Below are 18,910 nucleotides of genomic sequence, written 5' to 3'. Positions count from 1 at the left end.
CTTGTGGTGTTTTCACCGAAGCAGCGCGGCACAGGGCCGCGGCTGGGAACAGCAGCGCGCCTGGCCTCCCCGGCCGAGCCCAGGGCGGCAGCGGGGGCTCAGCAGCAGCGAGCACAGGCGGCAGCAGCGGGGAGAAGTTCCGCGGCAACTTTGCTCGTCTCCTATTGGAAACGGGAGGCGAGCAGCCGTGGGGGCGGAGCGGGATTTCCGTCGCAGGGGGGTAATGCCGGGTTCTCCAGGGAGGCCTCCGGGGTCACCGGCGGGGCAGAGCCCGAGCTGCGCAGGCTGGGGGTGGAGCTCTGTGCCAGCCCGAGGCCGCCGGGGGAAGCCCTGCGCCGGGCTGGCCGGGAGCCAGGCCGCAGCGGCTCCCCCGTGCCCCACTGTGCGTGCGGGGAGCGCGCCTGACCCAGCCATTGTTTCCTATCTCCGCACCGGCGTCAGTGGAAAATCTCCCACCTGCCGCGCCTGGGTCGGGCTATTGAGCCGGCGGCGCTGCCGTCACGGAGAGCGGCGCTGCTGACGGGGGAGCTGACGCTCTTGGCCGCTACTGCTGGGCTTGCGGCGGCTACAATGGGGCTCTGTGTGGCGCTGGGAACGGGGCGCGGAGGCCCCGCCGCAGCCTCCGCTTTCTCCTCCTCCCGGCCCCGGCTGCGGCAAGTGGGGGCCGGGCGCTGCTGCTAGCGCCGCCCCCGGGCCGCGCCTGGCCTGGTCCTGCCTCCCCTCCTCTGGCGGCGCCCGGGCTGAGCTTGGGGAGCGCGGCCCGCGTAGCTGGGGCGCGGCGCGGCTGTGATGGGAGGGACGCGCGGCGGACAGCGCAGGCAGGAGAGGAGCCAGGTAATGTCACAGGCAGGTGCGGGGGGAGGGGGGCGTGTGCGCGCCGCTTTATGGGGGACCAGTCCCGCAAGCAACACAAAGACACTTCGGCTCATAGCACCCCCACCTCCGTAGGCGCTGGCTGGGGCTGTGGACGTGTAAAGATGCTCCTTCAGCTGCCTAACTGTTGCCCCCACACGCCACTCCACCAGTGCGGGGCTTCCGGGAGAGTCCAGCTGCAGTCCCATAAAGTAGCAATCGCGGGGATGGGGTGGGTGACTGCCCTGCCTGCTGCTTCCCCAGTAAAGGAGCGAAGGTGGGACCCGGCCTTCCAGCGAAGAGTAACTGCTTTTTCTCAAAACAGCCCAGCGAATTGAAAGTTGAAAATTAAACTCCAATAAAGCTTTTGCCTAATTTAACTCAACCGAGGTTTCTGTCGCCCTGGCAGGCTGCCTGCCTGTCTCGATTTAATGGCGTTAAGCTAGGCTTTTTTTTTTGCACAAGTACAATTCCAGCAATAGTTTTCTGCACAGCTGGATTTCCGCTGGGTGCAGATGTTGCTAATGGCAGCTTAAGCACGGATGGGCAGATAACATATGGAATGCAACATGTTGCCATATGGTCCGTTTAGCCTTTCACCTCCAAGAATATCAATCAAATATGTTCTGGGAGAAATTTAATGACTCTCTGAACAGGAAGATGAATGGCTTGGTACGATTTATATTCCTTGACCTGATGCTATATAACAATAAGACAGTAAATGAAACTCTCAGTTTTTATAATAAGAATGTGGCCAAATGGGGCTAGATTTCAAATACTATAAACATTTGCATGTTAGGATCTTGACAGCTGTCAAATTATTCAGACAGTGAAGCATGCCCCAATAAAAATGGACAACCACAGCTTCCACAGTCTTCAGTTAAATTGCCTACATGTATCTCTCAAAACATTTTGAAAGTATAAAACATTATTTATTAACACTCCAATATCTAAAACTATCCACACTTGTACAGCATGCTAGTATGGGAAAGAAAGGAGAAGTGCTATGGAACTAAGTATTAGGATTCTCCAAAAAACTAGGAAAATAGATCCTGATAAATTTGTTGCATCTCAGTAATTTCAAACAAGTTTACATCAGGGACTACAGTTGTTTCTTTTTATGACCTAAAGTTTTTTACTTCAGTATGATTGATTAAAATCTTTTGGCAGAAATTGCACTTGCAGAAAAATTAAGTAGCTAACTATTCTAACTGAAACAGGTATGTATCACCCTTTCTTCTGTTGATCTTATACTTTGAGTGTTATATATCTTGTATGTTAAATACTTAGGTCCCAATCCAATGCCCAAAGAAATCAATGGAAAGCCTCCCATTGCCTCCAGTGGCTGTTGGATTGGTCCCTTAGAGAATTTACAAAGCCTCTAGTATTCTATTTTAGTGTCACAGTTACAGTGTTTTGAAGTGTGAGCAGACTCTAACGGACCTGCCTACCTGAACCTCTAGAGTGTTTTGTTTTGTTTTTAAATATTTGTGCTCACTCTGAGTTAATTTTTCAAAGGCACTTTTACTTTTAATAACTAATGTATTCTTTCCCTCTGATACGTCATTCAAGATGGAAAAAAATTAATACAATAAAAGAAGGAAAGAGATTTATAATCTGTCATATAAACCATTTTGAGTCTGTCTCTGATCTTTTTTAATCTTAAATTAAATTACTCTACTTATACACAGGTAACCAATATAGATTGCAAGCTCCTCGGGGCAGGGTCTGTCTCTTTGCTATATGTTTGTACAATGCTTAGAACAATGGGGTTCTGGCCTCTAGGTGGTATTGTAAGACTAATAAATATTACTGTATATCCCTCTATTATGGGATAAACCTGATAAATTATTAAGAACGGTTGGTCAACTAATAGAAAATGAGATTTCATGCTCCCAAAAATAGTTATACCATAAACAGGATATGTGAGCATATTTTAATTAATATACCATATGTTTGGGGGTATGTATCATGTGAAAAAAATTATGTTGTTACAAGAAGTTATTTCCTTTTCTCAACAGAAAACCAGACTCTCTCTCTCAGTATACTGGCACCATTCTTTTTCCATTGGATGCACAAAGAGTAGAATTGAGCCCCTATTCCTAGTACATAATTACAGAAGCCTTTCAATCTAAATATGTGAAGGCAAAGTTTGAGTTGCCCACATATGAAATAACTTACTATGTTAGGGACAATGACTTATTGCCATTTTGCCAACAAGGATAAAAAATGCTGTAGAGCCAAGACTATCAAACTGCATAAAATAATTTGTTTGACTTTAAAAAAAATTGTTTTTGATCAGAACATGTTTAGAAAAAATGGTATTCTGTTAATGCTTCTTGTATTTAACAGGATTTCCAATGGATGAATATGGTGGCAAGTACATAGGGGGCAAGTGTCACTGTGTTGTGATTTAATCAGTTAGTGTGTTCCTTATACAACTACGGTCTTCCTTATACAACTACTGCCTGATTGAGAGCTTTAAAAACAAACAAACAAAACTGCACAGAATTATAAAGGTCCCTTCAAGGAGACCTACATTTCAATGAGTCTCTATGATTTTTATTTTGTACTCATTTTCACTTTTAAAAAATGCAAACCTCTTCTACAGGCATTAGTTCTGTTTGTTGTTGTTGTTGTTTTGGTTTTTTTGTTCTCTATGAACTGATTCTGTTCATGCATGTCCCACTCCTACATATGACTTGTGTAGAATTACTGTCTTAAAGTCCTAGATAACATCCATTATAATTTTAACTTAATCCTGTTATCCTAAACTCAGATAAAGGTCCTCATTAAAGTCAGTGGGGAGCTTTGGCTGAGTAAGGACTGGAGTCAAGGTCTAAGTGGCTGATTGCCAAAATTAGCCCTATAGAAGGATTGAACTGCATTTGAACCTGTCACCATTATTCTAATGACCTGGGGAGGGAATCACGTTGTTAGTGACTGGTAAAACATTGGATTTTAAAGTATTTGTTTAGATATGGGCCTTCTAAAATTTGGACTTCAATGTCAAAAAGGGTTCATTATTCACATTCTTATCTCTTAAATTGCCAACTGACTGAACATTGATTACATAATGGTGCACATACTTCAGCTGGGGAAGGAAAGGAGAGGGAATTTGAAAAAATTAAAACATCACATATTATGGATCCTAAATGCATTCATTTCCTTACAGCATAATTCTGATTGCATTACAACCACAGCTGTTTATCGTTCACTCTGATGTATTAAAATATTTTGCACTTTTGCTTCTCATTTTGATGTAAGAGCTATAGCAATATCTGACAAACTGTAGAGAAAATCAACATTATGCTGCTCCCCACATGTGAAAGTGTGCCTCTGATTTTTATAGTAGTACTATAGTACTTCTTTGTGTATAATGGTGGAGAGATTGTCTCCTATCTTTCATTTTTAAAAGTCACTTTTTTTTTTTTACTAAAGTGACCAGTACACCTCTTCTAAAATGGTTCAATCTATTAAGTTATAAGCATGTAGACAATATCACATTGATATGCAGTTTTTTAGTTTATCCCTTTTTAGTGGGACTATCATGTAAATATATGATGTAAAAGTGCACTTCCTATTATAATACTTTATCAAATTGACAGTTTTAATTAAATGTGTTCTGTGTTCTTGTATTTAGATACCAAAATACAGCATTTCACTACATTTTATAAAATTGTGTTTGCATTTATTTAATGTAAGGTTCCTTTTTAAAGAATGTAGTCTTGAATGTTTGTTCTCCCTTTTTTTTCACATCATTACTCTGATACTGCTTGATTAGCTCCCTCCCCAGTCATGATTGGTAATTAAAATAGGCATTAAAATTAGTCACTTAGCAATTTTGCTGTTCAATTGGCAATTAAATTACTTAATTGCAATTAAAGTCCTAATTTTAATTGGCAAAATGATAGATGTAGATTTAAGATAATATGTATAAATACTTTAATAAGTGTCTATATAAGGATTACTTAATTACTCAACTTCAAGTTTATGCTGTTAACTTTAGAACTTTTAAGTGAGCAATGAAATTTATATTGCATCTATTCTAAGGATATGGTAATTAGATGTATTACTTACCATGATAAGGGTCTTTTCTATACATTATTTCTTTTAATGGTGTGGGCTAACCATTGAAATATACACTTCATCATATTACAAACTAGTCATACTTTTAGTTTTGTGATTCAATGTGACTTTCATTCAAATGGTAGATTGGCCTACTGAAGTAGTCTAAGGTTATTCTGCTGAACATAAGTGAGATTGAACTACAGTAAACCGGTCATAATTTCAGGTGAGAATAACTAAACCGTATATTTTATTTCAAGTTGGAATTTTCAACTACTTAATGGATATCTGTTGAAACAAAGGATGATTAGAAAAAGCGAACATGTTTTAGAAAGATTCTGAAGATGAAACTTAAAATATTGTACATGTGAATTTTCATTAACTTTACTTGTGGACACTTCACCACAACACAAGGTTTCAGTGAGATTTACTCAACAAATCTATAGTTAAGAACTTAAATCATATGCTATGAAACTTATTTGCATTATTTCCCTTTATTTCAGTGGGACTAGATATCTGAGGTAAGCAAGCAGTTTGGGCCTCATGTTCATATGTCAGGTGCCATATTTACAACATAAAAATATTTTTAACTCTTAAATTGAAAGCATTCTCAGTTTAGACACCATATAATGGAATAATTACTGACTATAGAGGTTGCATGTTTTTATGATTAATTTTGGACTTGTATGTAATTGTTATCTTAATACTTTGGACATGCTAGAATGTCTACTGTCTGCATTAAAAGACAACTTTTAGGGGGGTCGTTTTAAGATATTTCTCTGTAAAGTTCTTTTTGTTCATTCTAAACTGATTATATTTGCATATAATCCTAAAGATATGTCTTTTTTTCTAAGTCATTTTTTGTTAGTTTTAGTCTATTTACATTCATAATAGAATATAATAGTTTTCGACAAGTCAAAAACAAGGCAGAAAAGAAAATTGCATGCGAATTGCCAAAGATCTGGATCATACATATTACAGAAATACCAACTTGCCTTATTCTTAAACTGTATCAGTGGAAAACGATGAAATAAACTGATTTGTGTGGGGTTTTTTTATCTTTAAATATACAGACTTGATTGCAGCAGAATACTCAATTTGAAGACCCACAGCAATTCTCAGAAGTCTCATTCTCTCAAGAATCCTATATATGGGACAAATGTTTGGCAGTAGTTTCATAATAATGTCAAGCAACCTCTCTTTGCTCCAAACTCCAAGGAAATGTAGTGCATCACTACACTGTTTAAAGTGGTTGTCATGTTGCCTTTTAAAACAGATTCCTAAAGTGGTCTTAATGAAAAGGTAGTGCTCTTACTTTCACTCTGTGTAACTTTACTCTGTGAGTTAAGTTTTTGCTTTTTTCAGAATTCTGTTCTGGTCACTGATCCCACTGAAGTCACTGGGAGTTTTACTGTTGACATAAATAGGGTGATGCATATACAGTGTTTCATATGTTTTTGAGATGAGGAAAATACTATTTCATGCAAGTCTTTATTAAGCATTTAATTAAAAGTTCCCTGGTTAAGGTTTAATTTCTAAATTGTGATGTATTTTAAATGTATATACAGATTATGTGTAATATACAATAAAATATAATTGAGTTCTCTAGAGTGGTGGTTTTTTGTTTTTGTTTTGCTTTTTTTTAGATTTTAACACAGTGGTAGGTAATGATTATAAAAATGCATATATAACTACTGGTCTTTTGCTTATTTTCATGGTCATATTTTCAAAGTTATCAGAGCAATAAGACTACTGACCTATTAGTCTAAAAATGTTACTTTCTTTAATTTTTTAAAAGATGGCATAAATTGTGGATTTAGAGGAGGCAGGGAACACAGTGTCAACAAAAAACAACCCTCACTGTTGAAATGTTATTGGTCTGAGGAGAAAAGACAGTGAAAACTTCACTGCCATCAGTCTATTCTTCTTAAAAACATATTTACTATTTTTGAAAATCAAAGCTCTTTTAATTTTGCTTAGGCTCTGTAGAACTTTTCATTTATTTTAAAAGGATGTAGGCCAATCATTTTCATATTTTTATTCCCCTTTGTATTTTTTTTCAAGAAGATGGTAGCAATGGAATGACATTTAGAAATACAGATACCATGTCTTTTAAGAACTGTATGAAGTCTTCCCATTTGACTAAAAATCTTTATAAAGTTAGTCATTAGGCTTTGGGCCTAAAAAAGACTGCACTTCCTGTCAAACTGCCACATCATGGTTCCTCTGTATACACAATTTTAAACAGCTGGAGTCATTTTTAGCATGGGAAATCACTTACATTTAGCCCATTGTTTTACTGTTTACAGATATTGCTCAATTCGGTGTGGGTACACACACACATTTTCTACAGTCAGGAATCCTCTCATTAAGTTAATTTATTGAATGTTTTTAAAAAATGTGCCTTTGGTTTTTCAAACCTGATTTGAATTTTGTTAGGAGATTAAAAAGCCACTACTTCACATGGCATTTATGTGGACATAAAAACTCTTCCTTCTGAGGAGTTAGATTCCTAGAATCTGTCCCAAAATAGAGAGAACACCATGCCAATTTATTTAGAAATTATTTAAAGGCTTGAAGTAATACACAAGTTGTTACAGTGATGGTGTCTATGCTGCTGTTTCAGATCCATATGCCATTCTGTACTAGGGAGACAAGGTGGGTGAGGTAATATCGTTTTTTGGACCAACTTCTGCTGGTGAGAGGGACAAGGATTTGAGCATACACAGGGCTTCTCAGCTGTTTGTCTATCTCACCAGCAGAAATTGGTCCAGTAAATTATATTCCTTTACCCACCTTGTATCTTTAATATCCTGGGCCCAACACAACTACCACACCCTGCACAGGCTGTCTAAGTGCAGTTTTATATTGATTGTGAAGTCTAGCCTCCTACTGGTGGGATCCCTGAACTGCAGTGGCTGATGGTTCTGATTGGACTGCTGCTGTACTTCCACCACTTTGATGGTGGTTTAAACCTCTTCACACGCTGTGTGCATGTGTTAACACAGCTGGCTGTCAGACATCAGGATTCCTACATACCATAGGAGTAGCTGAAGCCCATTTTGTCACAACTATGTCAAGTATAGGTGTGATTTTGGTACAGAGGGGTGAGTGAGGAGAACTTTCAGTACTTTTTTGCATGGGTTAAAACAGTACCTTCCAAGTCTTTCTGGAAAGTAATTGTCCTCGTGGAAATTTGCTTCTCTTGTATTTTAGGAATGAGATTGATAGGGATTCCACATAGCTGCATAAAATCACTAGACAGATCATCATGCATACCTGTAAGAAATCATGGGGAATTTGCACAGTTGCCAATTCCATTAAGAAGAGCTATCACGAAAAACTATAGTTGTGGAGGAGGGTGCGGTACACTTGTGAGCTCCTTTGAAGTACAGTGTGGCTCAGGGGAGCTTTTAATAAATACGAGTTTTGACAATGGCAGATACCTTGCTTAAAAAACCTACCTCTCCTTCTTTTATAGTTATTTGCAGTGCTGTTCTGGCTCTGTCTGTCGCAGGGTATCCGAGAGACAAGGCAGGTGAGTGAGGCAATATTATGTATCTGACCAACTTCTGCTGGTGAAAGGGAGGAGCTAGTATCCTAGTGCGAGTAGCACAGCCCGGCTAGGATTGCTAAGGAACTTTTGAACGAGGGTCCTTCCCGTTTTGGGGTGGTTTTTAACAAGTGCCTCCCACTGTCAACCCGGAAGCCCGCGGGCACCGAGCCTTGGCGGCTCGCGAGCTTCCGCCCGGGGAGACTTGAAATAGCCCCGCCCACTCTCGGGCTATAAGCGGCTCCCCCCACTGCAATGGAGCGGGGAGCCGGCCAAGCAGCTGCTATTTTTGGCGCAGCCGGGTGGTTGCGTCAATAGCGGCGTCCCCTTGCGTCACGCGCCGCCCCGCCCCACTCTCACTTTTTCCCTTTCGTTCGCTTCAGCCCACGGGCGGCGGCTGACGCTGCTGCGCTCATGCTAATGAGCCCCCTCCCCCGTCTGCCGCTCGCGCCAGCCTGCAGCCGCCGCAGAGCTTAAGGTGGCTGCCTCAGGTTCCCCGGGCTATTTATAGCCCCGCCAAGCATAGCTCCCCTGTGACGGCCGAGGGGAGCGGGTGGGCGGCCGGGCTGCCCCGGGCCCCCAGCGCGGACACGCGTCCTGGCTGCAAGGAGGGCCGGGGGGGGTTGTAGCGGGGCAAGCCCCTTCCCGCTGACGGGAGGCGGATACAGCCCTCCAAAGGGAGCTGCTTCCCTGCACTGTGGCGGACAGGTTAATGGAGCTTTGAACCCCCGTGCAGGGAGGTCAGATGCTGCAGCCGTCCGGGCAACCAGGATAGATGAGGCGCTTCTCTGGAGCTTGACTAAAACCGCACTGGAGAGCGCTGGGCGGGGACACCCGGGCGGTCTCCGAAGGGGTCCTGCCCTGCAGGGAAAGGGGATGAAACATAGAGCACAGGTCATACCCTGGAGCCGAGAGCCAGCTTTCCTCCGGCAGAACGGGAGGTGGGGGCAAGCGGGGCTCTGGCTGGGTCCCTATCATTGTTCCTGTTACCTACGGGCAAGTACTTCTCTCCTTAGCAGGCATTTTCTGCGCGCCTCCCCTTCCTTTCTGCGAGCCGGAGCGCCCGCTCCGAGCCGAGTTCAGTGCCTTAACATGCAAAGCAGGGACAAGGCTCTGTGACAGCTGCTAGTATTACCCTGGTCTGAGTAAAGCGCACCCCCAGCCTCACCCTGGCTCTGCACTTTTTCTCTCAGTGGAGCACAGAGGTATTGACAGCCAGGCTTTTACATTGCATAAGTTAAAGTGTAATGCGTATAACTCCGTACAAGCGGCTTCTTTATTCCCCGCGTACAGAAAGAGACGGTGTCCGCGGCGGGACAGGAACTTTCCTCCCAAAACAAACGTTTATTTCCAACGCCTTTAATTGGCACTTTTCAGTGGTGATGTGGGATGTAAACCAACCGCCCCCCCCCCCGCACACACCTTCCTGACAATTGGACAACTTGTTGCGTGAAGCTGTATGGTTTTGAGAGAAGGATGATTTCAAGGCACCAGCGGACTCCGATTTTATACGGTGACGATTGCTCTGCGCCGCGTAATAAAACATCCTCTCAAATATGCCTGGAGACAGTGAATCCGGTGCTAACAGGCGCTGCTGTTTGTTTTTTTTGGGAAAGAGGGGGTCCTCATTTTTAGCCTGTAGAAAATGCCTCCAGGGGTCACAAAGAAGGGAAAAACTGTATCTAGCAAATGCACCAAAGTAGCGATGTCCGTATGCATGTGCGTATGCAAGAAAAATCCCCGTACCATATTGTGGTGTAGACACACAACTTAGCAGACCCCACGCAGACAGAGCAACACACGTTATTATACCGTGTGTCTGCGTACGGAGAGCCGCAGAGAGATCCTCTTAGGTTTATGACACGGCGTGGGGGGTGGGGGGGATCTAGTTCTTTGTTTACAGTCTTGCACATCTAGGGGGTGTACGTGCGGGGGGGGTTGCACCTATTTTGGAAAAGCTGTAACAAGGTGAACCGAGGGAGCTTGTTCCCACCTTAAAATCTGCACTCTTGGTGATGTCACGTCGGAAATTTACCAAAGCAAGAACTGGCCAACTGTGCAGAGAGATCCAGCCCCTCGGATGGCTGATTGGGCGGGCAGCACTGACGTGCACTGACGCTTGGAGACTTTAGGTGCATGTTGGCTGTGGAATACGGAGCCCACATAAACAAAGGCACATTGGAGGGAAGGGCCAGTCTGTCCGGCTTGCTCGCACTGTGCTTTACTAGTACTGTACTTCCCAACAGAGAATAACTAGCAAGTGCTCCGTCATCGGTTGTTTTGTCCGACGATCTGCCCCTGGGAAACTGTTGTTCAGACGGTTGAATGAATGAATGAAAAAGACATTGCTAACAAGTGAGTACTGATTTTTGTAAAATCCCCCTATTTAATCTTGTCGTTGATTTACAGCTATCTGCAGGATGCCCTCAATCTTCACGATGGACTCCAGTGGAAGGGCTGGGAGGGTAGCTGGAAATAGGAGGCGTTAAAATATTTTGTGTGTGGTTTTCAAATGCAACCTTTTTCCATACTGTATTTCCAAAATGTCATTCAGTTAATTCCTCACTGAGTGAGCCTCCGATCTGGTTCCGTAAAAGATGCTAACGTGAAATCAACTTCGGTGAAAGAATATGCCCCTGACTTTCTGCTATAACTTTCACCTGTTTGGGGGACATAGGATGTCGAAGTTGGGCTGTTGAGGTAAAGGTGTGTAGCTGGGGCCTGAACTTCCACGGTTACATAGCAGGAGAAAAGTTCTTCAGCCTATGTGTTGCTTGGGAACATTTTTCTCTCTCCATCTCCAAGGTTAGCAAGCGGTGCTGGTGTTATAGGGTAGCTCTGTAGAGTTCTGCAGTGTCCTATCACTTAGTTGCCTTTGATATTTATTGCTGCCGTGCGCGTGTTAGAAGCTTGTTGGGGGTGGCTTGCAAGGCTACCTGCTAGTTTAATCTAGCGTAGTTATTCTTTTCGGCGGTGACCCTCCCCCACCCCGCCCGCCACCTTCTATTTACTTAGTGTACACTGACCATCAACAAAGCAAGCCGTCATGCCAGGCGTTAATTAGCAGAACACGGAAGAGAAAGGAGTGAATATTTGGATCAATCGGAGTTAGATTGAGGATACGTAGTCGCTGTCTGTGGTATCAATGCAGTCTGGAGATTTTAGGGATGTTAGCGTGGTTTATTTCACCCGGTAGGGTAAATATTAAGTTTGTGGTTGTACAACTGGTAATGTGTTACATGTGTAAGGAGTCACACTATGAAGCAAATAGTATTGGTGGGGGTTTAAAGTCACTCCTGCTTAAAGGAGCTGCGGGTTCTGTTTATTTCACATGTCCCCTTTTAACTTTAGTTGTGCATATTTACAAAACAAAGGGAAAATATATTAGGCGGCGTTCATTTATTGTTAATTAAGATTTCCCTGGGTAAGTGCATCCACTAGAAGCATTTTCCACCTCTGTTTACCAGGTTTCTTTAATCGGAAACTCCTTTGGCTTCTTTGATTGTCTAGTTACCTTATTTAACGTGGTTTGTTGTCATTTGTGCCCCTTTTTAGAGCTGTCGTTAAAAAGTCACATTTGGATTTTAGGGACTTTCAAGGGAAGGTGCAAAAATGTGCCTTCTCCCTTTTATCCTTCAATAAATGGACTCAGATGTTATTTGGGGAGGGGATAGGTGTTAAAAATCAAATAAATTCCCCCCTCCGTAGAAATAATAGAATAAAATCATTAAAATTAATAATGTAAATAACAACCTGCTTTCAGTAAGTTTTCTTCCCGATAATAACTGATTGGGGGAACTAGTTTATATGCCAAAATGCCATAAGGACAACATTTCATATTAGCTCTGACTAGCTCTTTTCTTAAACTATTTTAAATCTGATTTCTTTATTAAGAGGCCGCACAATGTTTCTTACTAAAACAGGCAAACTTTGTGCTAGAGAAGCTCATGGTTTTGTGATACATTTGTTTCAAATCAATCCTTAGCAAATCTGAACATAAAGTCTATTGTGTCTGTTTCAGAGAGCGTACTGGGCAGTCTGGAGTCCTCACTGATTTTCTAAAATCTTGGAAACTTTGTCTCCATTGAATTCCGACACTGTTCACCTTTAATTCCCTCGAAAACGCCTGTAACCCGGCTGAAGGTTTGTGAGCTTAATTTCTTTAATATTCAAAAGAAACAACTTCACACTGAAAGCCAAGTAACATAAGTAAGACACGTGCGTAGATGTGTTCCAAACAACTTCACATTGTGCAACTCACTTCATCGTGTTTCTTTACAAATGAACTAGCTGAAAATATCATTGTACACAGAAATAAAGCGACTGGTGCTCATTCGGTCTGTTTGTGGGGGACTGAAAGACATTTTGGGGGTACACTATGCACTTTAAACATTCACAAACATCAGAGCTCTATGTACTTTAGTGTAATCTCTTTTTTCCCCTGTGAACACGTTTTCTTTGCGCAATAAGAAGTGTGTGCGGCTTCCTAATGTGGCCCGCAGTGTTGTAGAAAGCAGGTGTACAAAGCAGGGGAGAAAGTATGCAGTTGACCAGGCTGAGTATATATTACACTGTTTCATTTCCAGCCATGCCCTGTGTTCAGGCTCAGTATGGGTCATCGCCTCAAGGAGCCAGCCCAGCTTCCCAGAGCTACAGTTACCACTCTTCAGGAGAATACAGCTCCGATTTCTTAACTCCAGAGTTTGTCAAGTTTAGCATGGACCTCACCAACACTGAAATCACTGCCACCACTTCTCTCCCCAGCTTCAGTACCTTTATGGACAACTACAGCACAAGCTACGACGTGAAGCCACCTTGCTTGTACCAAATGCCCCTGTCCGGACAGCAGTCCTCTATTAAAGTGGAAGACATTCAGATGCACAGCTACCAGCAACACAACCACCTCCCCCCTCAGTCGGAGGAGATGATGCCTCATTCAGGCTCCGTTTACTACAAGCCTTCGTCGCCCCCGACTCCCACCACCCCCGGCTTCCAGGTGCAGCACAGCCCCATGTGGGACGACCCTGGCTCCCTCCACAACTTCCACCAGAATTACGTGGCCACCACCCACATGATCGAGCAGAGGAAAACGCCTGTGTCCAGGCTCTCCTTGTTCTCATTTAAGCAATCACCGCCTGGAACCCCAGTGTCCAGCTGCCAGATGCGATTTGACGGGCCCCTCCACGTGCCCATGAACCCCGAGCCATCCGGGGCCCACCATGTAGTCGATGGCCAGACATTTGCAGTGCCCAATCCCATCCGCAAACAGGCATCCATGGGCTTCCCAGGGCTACAGATTGGCCATGCTTCCCAGCTGCTGGACACCCAGGTGCCATCCCCTCCCTCCCGGGGGTCTCCATCCAACGAGGGCCTCTGTGCAGTGTGCGGGGACAACGCGGCCTGCCAGCACTACGGAGTGCGCACTTGTGAGGGTTGCAAGGGGTTCTTCAAGGTGAGCTGGAGGTGCTGAGAGCGCGTGGGGAGGGTTGGGGAAAGGGTTAAATCACAAACACCAAAGGGATCCCCTTCCTGCGCTCACCCACACAAATGCAAAGCAACAGCCTGGCCAAAGAGCTCAGGCGCAGATCCCACTGGGAGGGAGGGTAGAACGGCAACCACAGAAGGAGCAAGCAGGAGGGCAAATGTTTGCAAATAACATTGCCTTGTGCTCCTCTAAGCCCGTAGTTTTGCAAAACTCCCCGCTGCAATGGGCCAAGGCACACTGAGGTCCTTGGTGCCGGCCCCAAACGGCTGCAGGTCCTTGGCGAGAAGTTGCGTGCAGCAGTTGAACAGGAGGCATTTGCATGTGCTAGAAGCTGCCTTCCCCTTCAGATTGAAATTGGTTAGGACAGAGAACCGTGTCTAAGCTAACCAAGTGGAACAGAATTCCCTATGGTAAAATTAAGTGATCTCTTTATTTCACCATCCTGATTGAATAATCTTATCATTTTAAATAGAGAAGGTCTCCAAGGAATGTAAATAATATGAATGCCCACGGATTTGTATTTACTGAGCGTCTCCTTCTCCTTCTCTTGGCATATAAAACACTGCTAGGAGCGGCAAGGTTAGCTCAAATGTTAACGCTATCAATTTTCTTCTGTTAAATGCCCTGGAAAAAAAAGGGGAGGGGAGGGGGGAATCCCAGCCATTCAGACACTTTAACTTGATCAGTTTGGGGCTGCAGAATTTAATGGAAAGTAACAAATAATTTGTCATTTCCTTCTCTCTGTGTAGCGCACTGTCCAGAAAAACGCAAAATACGTGTGTTTAGCAAATAAAAACTGCCCAGTTGACAAACGCCGCAGAAATCGCTGCCAGTATTGTCGGTTTCAAAAGTGCCTTGCAGTTGGCATGGTCAAAGAAGGTAGGTCTTCAGCGACCCCCGGGTGCACCCTCTCCTTTCCTCTCAGATACACCCCCCCGCCCCACACGTACTCTCTGTTCCCTCTCCGCCCACCCCCACCCCAGAATTTCTTTGTGTCAGGCCTCAGCTGGGAGAATGAGCTCTGATTCCCTGAGAGCCAGACAGATTTGTATTTAAATAGGATCCCCTTGGAATAAGAAATAAAATAAAGCAGCATTTTTTTTACCCTTCTCGGATGTAGCTCTTTGCATCCTTGGCGATGTATACACATGAGGCCTAGGCACCTTTAGCGAGGGGGGAGGGGGCCGTGTGTTTCACGCTCGTGTGTTGTATGTGGGGGGAAGGAACGCTGAACACCCTTTTCTTTCGCAGTGGTTCGCACAGACAGTTTAAAAGGCCGAAGGGGTCGCTTACCATCCAAACCGAAGAGCCCCCAGGAGCCCTCTCCCCCCTCTCCCCCGGTGAGTCTGATCAGTGCCCTGGTGAGAGCCCATGTCGACTCCAACCCGGCTATGAGCAGCCTGGACTATTCCAGGGTAAGCTGGAGACAATATTAACATACAGACATAGCTGCACACACGTGCCCATATGCAGAGAGAGAGAGAGAGAGAGACTAGTAACCATCCCCCCTTCACACACTACACACTGCAGATGTCGGTCCCATTTGTTCCGCAGAGTTTCGGGACTCTCGTGACATTGTCACGCACTCCTGTATACTCTGAGCACATGCTTTTCAGTTTCTGCACACCCTGAATGCTGGCAGCCTGTAATCCAGGCACTGAATAGTGAACCTGTGGCAAACTGCACTGGGAGTGAGGCAAAAGGTAGCATAGCAAGAATATTCTGTGTTATTCCAGCTGCGCGGAAATATAGGATCCAATGAGAGGGGGGTTATTAAAATACATAAAGTGCTATAATTTGTATTAAGAGGTTACCAGGCTTTCCAGGAGGCTAACACCGGGACTGGCATGAATACTAACTTGCTAATTGTGTTGTGTAGATAAGAGTGAACGCTTCTCAATGCCGGGTGACCCTCTGTTTAGTCTGTATAGAAATGGCAATTTACATATTCAAAGCAACGACCTCATAGCACCATCCCTAATTGAATTAATTGCCCTGGAACATCTAATTTCCTTACTGGTCAGAGAGAGGTTTAATTGTTATAAAAACCTGGCTCCCCTACTAGAAATGGGGTTAGCAATTTCACGGGTTATATATTTTAGAGAACCTCATTAAGTGCTTTTTAAAATGAAATTCCAGTTCCAGGCTAACCCTGACTACCAGATGAGTGGAGATGACACTCAGCATATCCAGCAGTTTTATGATCTCTTGACCGGCTCCATGGAGATCATCCGAGGATGGGCAGAAAAAATCCCTGGTTTCACTGACCTCTCTAAACCAGACCAGGACCTCCTCTTCGAATCCGCTTTCTTGGAACTGTTTGTGCTGCGGCTAGCATACAGGTAAATGGCCAAAATTCAAAAGGCAACTTCTGGATTATTATGAAATCAAATCCTTTCATGGTCCACTGATCTGCGTTTTATTAACTCCTGGGTAATTAGGTGCCTCTTAAATCCTCCATTTATTGCTCTTCGCGTAATTAGTTGTTTAGCTTATCTTTTCTTTTCCCCTCTTTTCTCTTTCTCGCCTCCCCCCTCCCGGTTGTATTAATTGCAGGTCCAGCCCAGTGGAGGGCAAGCTTATCTTTTGCAATGGGGTGGTCCTGCACAGGTTGCAGTGTGTCCGTGGCTTTGGAGAATGGATTGATTCCATTGTTGAATTCTCCTCCAACTTGCAAAATATGAACATCGACATATCTGCCTTCTCATGCATCGCTGCCCTGGCTATGGTAACAGGTCAGTACAGCTCTACCTTCTTGTGTTTGGTGTTTCAACATCACTACACAGCCCATTTGCCCTGTTCTGGTATCCACATTGTCAAACCTGTGATGTCCTGCATCCTTGTCTTTTGCAGAGAGGCACGGGCTAAAGGAACCCAAGAGGGTGGAAGAACTTCAGAACAAGATTGTAAATTGTCTCAAAGACCATGTAACTTTCAATAACGGAGGTTTGAATCGCCCCAATTATTTGTCCAAACTCTTGGGGAAGCTCCCTGAACTTCGCACCCTTTGCACACAGGGACTGCAACGCATTTTCTACCTGAAACTAGAAGATTTGGTGCCACCTCCAGCAATAATCGACAAACTTTTTCTGGACACTTTACCTTTTTAAGACTCTTCCCATGCACTTAAAGTGAACTTTAAAGAAAATAAACTCGACCTGTCTGAAGGGGAATTCACCTGTGCGCAAAGCAGCACCTTTGGGTGCCAGATTCCCATCCCCAAAACTGTTGCTAACCTCCTGAAGGCAAAACGTGAATGGGCATTTTGGCTCTGGGGCATCAAGGATTCAGATGATGGACAACTTAAATACCATGGTATAAGCTTTTTATTATCGGCTCAAAATATTATTAAGAAGGACTTCTGATTAAAAAGACGATCATATTTGGCAACGCTGGGCTAAGACTCATATGATGACAAAGTATTAAGGTGACCCACAAGTCTCACCCTCTTAAAGACTAAAGTTTTCTGATGTAAAAGAAAGCTGTAATATATACTAAAAACTAAATGTTACGTGGGTGGCATGAAATTAAAGAAGGCAAAGGCTTGTAAATTTATCAGATGCAGTTTGGCTTTTTAAATTATTCTGTGCCTATTTATGAATAAATATTAAAATCAATTCTAAAAGAAAGAACATAGATGTGTTTGCAAAGAAAGAGAATGAAGTAACTCAATGAAATGGGAAAGCATGATGATTCTAGGATGACAATGTTATAGGCACTTGCTATTTCAGTAATGTCTATATTCTATAAATAGTATTTCAGACACTATGTAGTCTGTTAGATTTTATAAAGATGGGTAGTTATCTAAGCTTCAAACATTTTCTCAATTGTAAAATAGGTGGGCACAAGTATTACAAAACCGAAATCTTGGACAAAGGGGCACACAGTGTTTGTAAACACCGTCCAACATTCCTTGTTTGTAAGTGTTGTATGTACTGTTGATGTTGATTAAAAAAAGTTTATATCTTAATTATTTTGTTGTCTAAAGCTAAACAAATCTTGCATGCAGCAGCTTTTGACTGTTTCCAGAGTGCTTATAATATATATAACTCCCTGGAAATTACTGAGCACTTTGAATTTTTTGTTTTGTTTTCTATGTCTAAAATTGTCAGTTAATATATTATTTTATGTTTGAGTAATATTTTTAATATTGCCATATTCTGTAGTATTTTTCTTTGTATATTTCCAGTATGGCACATTATACAAGTCACTGCCTTTTTTTAATATGGTGTATGACAGTTAGAGACGCTGAATTTTTTTTCCTGATAAACTCTTTCTTTGAGGAAAGACAATTTTAATGTTTACAACAATAAAACCATGTAAACGAATGGAATTTCGTCTTCTTTCTGGCTAAGCGAGAAGTACCAATACCAAAATCCATTGCAGATAAAGAAAATTGACTGTGGCGATATAGTAATAAAAAGTGAAAAGGAGAACGGATGCGCTGTGTCACTTATTTAGTAATTTGTGGAGATGAATTTGCAAACTCTGAAGGAGGAGCAAGAAGAACACCTGAGACTAAAAGGTTGGTCCAGATTTTATTCTTAGGAGGTCCCTGTCCTTGTATTGAGTTCACGCACTACTTTTAACGGGATAGAAGTCATTTAAATCTTCGTGTATATTGCTTTTGTAAAAGCAAGGAACTTTTATGGATTCTATTTCCCAAATCCTGTACTGTAGCTCCTGGGGTCTGTTTGGGATGGGGGAAAAGTAAAGGGGAACTAACGCTGGTGACAATCCCACAGACGTTGTTTTCTGAAGTCTGAAGATTTTTTTTTAAATGTGTTTAAATTTTGTTTTACGTGAAAATATTTTCGTTTTAGGGATCAGCGGACCCTGGCTTAGAATACTTAGAGTTCTCTTTGAAGAAAGTGTCTGAATAAATAAGACAGGAATTGTCCGCTTTGACTCCGGCTTGCTATAAATAAGTTATGACGCAGTCTCATATTTAG

At 43.2% G+C, this 18,910-nt stretch overlaps 1 protein-coding gene across 4 annotated transcripts; it reads left to right on the top strand.

The window, feature by feature from the left end:
• Positions 1 to 587: 587 nt before the first annotated feature.
• Positions 588 to 18,372, top strand: NR4A2 (nuclear receptor subfamily 4 group A member 2). Of its 4 annotated transcripts, XM_045032544.1 has the most exons (10): positions 588 to 834; positions 8,402 to 8,458; positions 10,720 to 10,828; positions 12,495 to 12,616; positions 13,060 to 13,925; positions 14,708 to 14,837; positions 15,210 to 15,373; positions 16,098 to 16,300; positions 16,515 to 16,693; positions 16,812 to 18,371. In XM_045032544.1, the coding sequence occupies exons 5-10, from the start codon at positions 13,062 to 13,064 to the stop codon at positions 17,066 to 17,068; spliced, it is 1,797 nt and encodes a 598-aa protein (XP_044888479.1). In that variant the 5' UTR covers positions 588 to 834; positions 8,402 to 8,458; positions 10,720 to 10,828; positions 12,495 to 12,616; positions 13,060 to 13,061; the 3' UTR covers positions 17,069 to 18,371. The 4 variants fall into 4 exon arrangements, with proteins under 4 accessions (XP_044888479.1, XP_044888481.1, XP_044888480.1 ...); XM_045032546.1 differs by lacking the exon at positions 588 to 834 and having other exon boundaries at positions 13,238 to 13,925; positions 16,812 to 18,372; XM_045032545.1 differs by lacking the exon at positions 588 to 834 and having other exon boundaries at positions 15,210 to 15,298; positions 16,812 to 18,372.
• The last annotated feature ends 538 nt before the right edge of the window (positions 18,373 to 18,910 follow it).

This window comes from Mauremys mutica, chromosome 10, assembly GCF_020497125.1.
Source record: "Mauremys mutica isolate MM-2020 ecotype Southern chromosome 10, ASM2049712v1, whole genome shotgun sequence".
Taxonomy (NCBI): domain Eukaryota; kingdom Metazoa; phylum Chordata; order Testudines; family Geoemydidae; genus Mauremys; species Mauremys mutica.
Note: the sequence above shows the minus strand (reverse complement) of the source record. Positions and strands in the feature narration are given on the sequence as shown.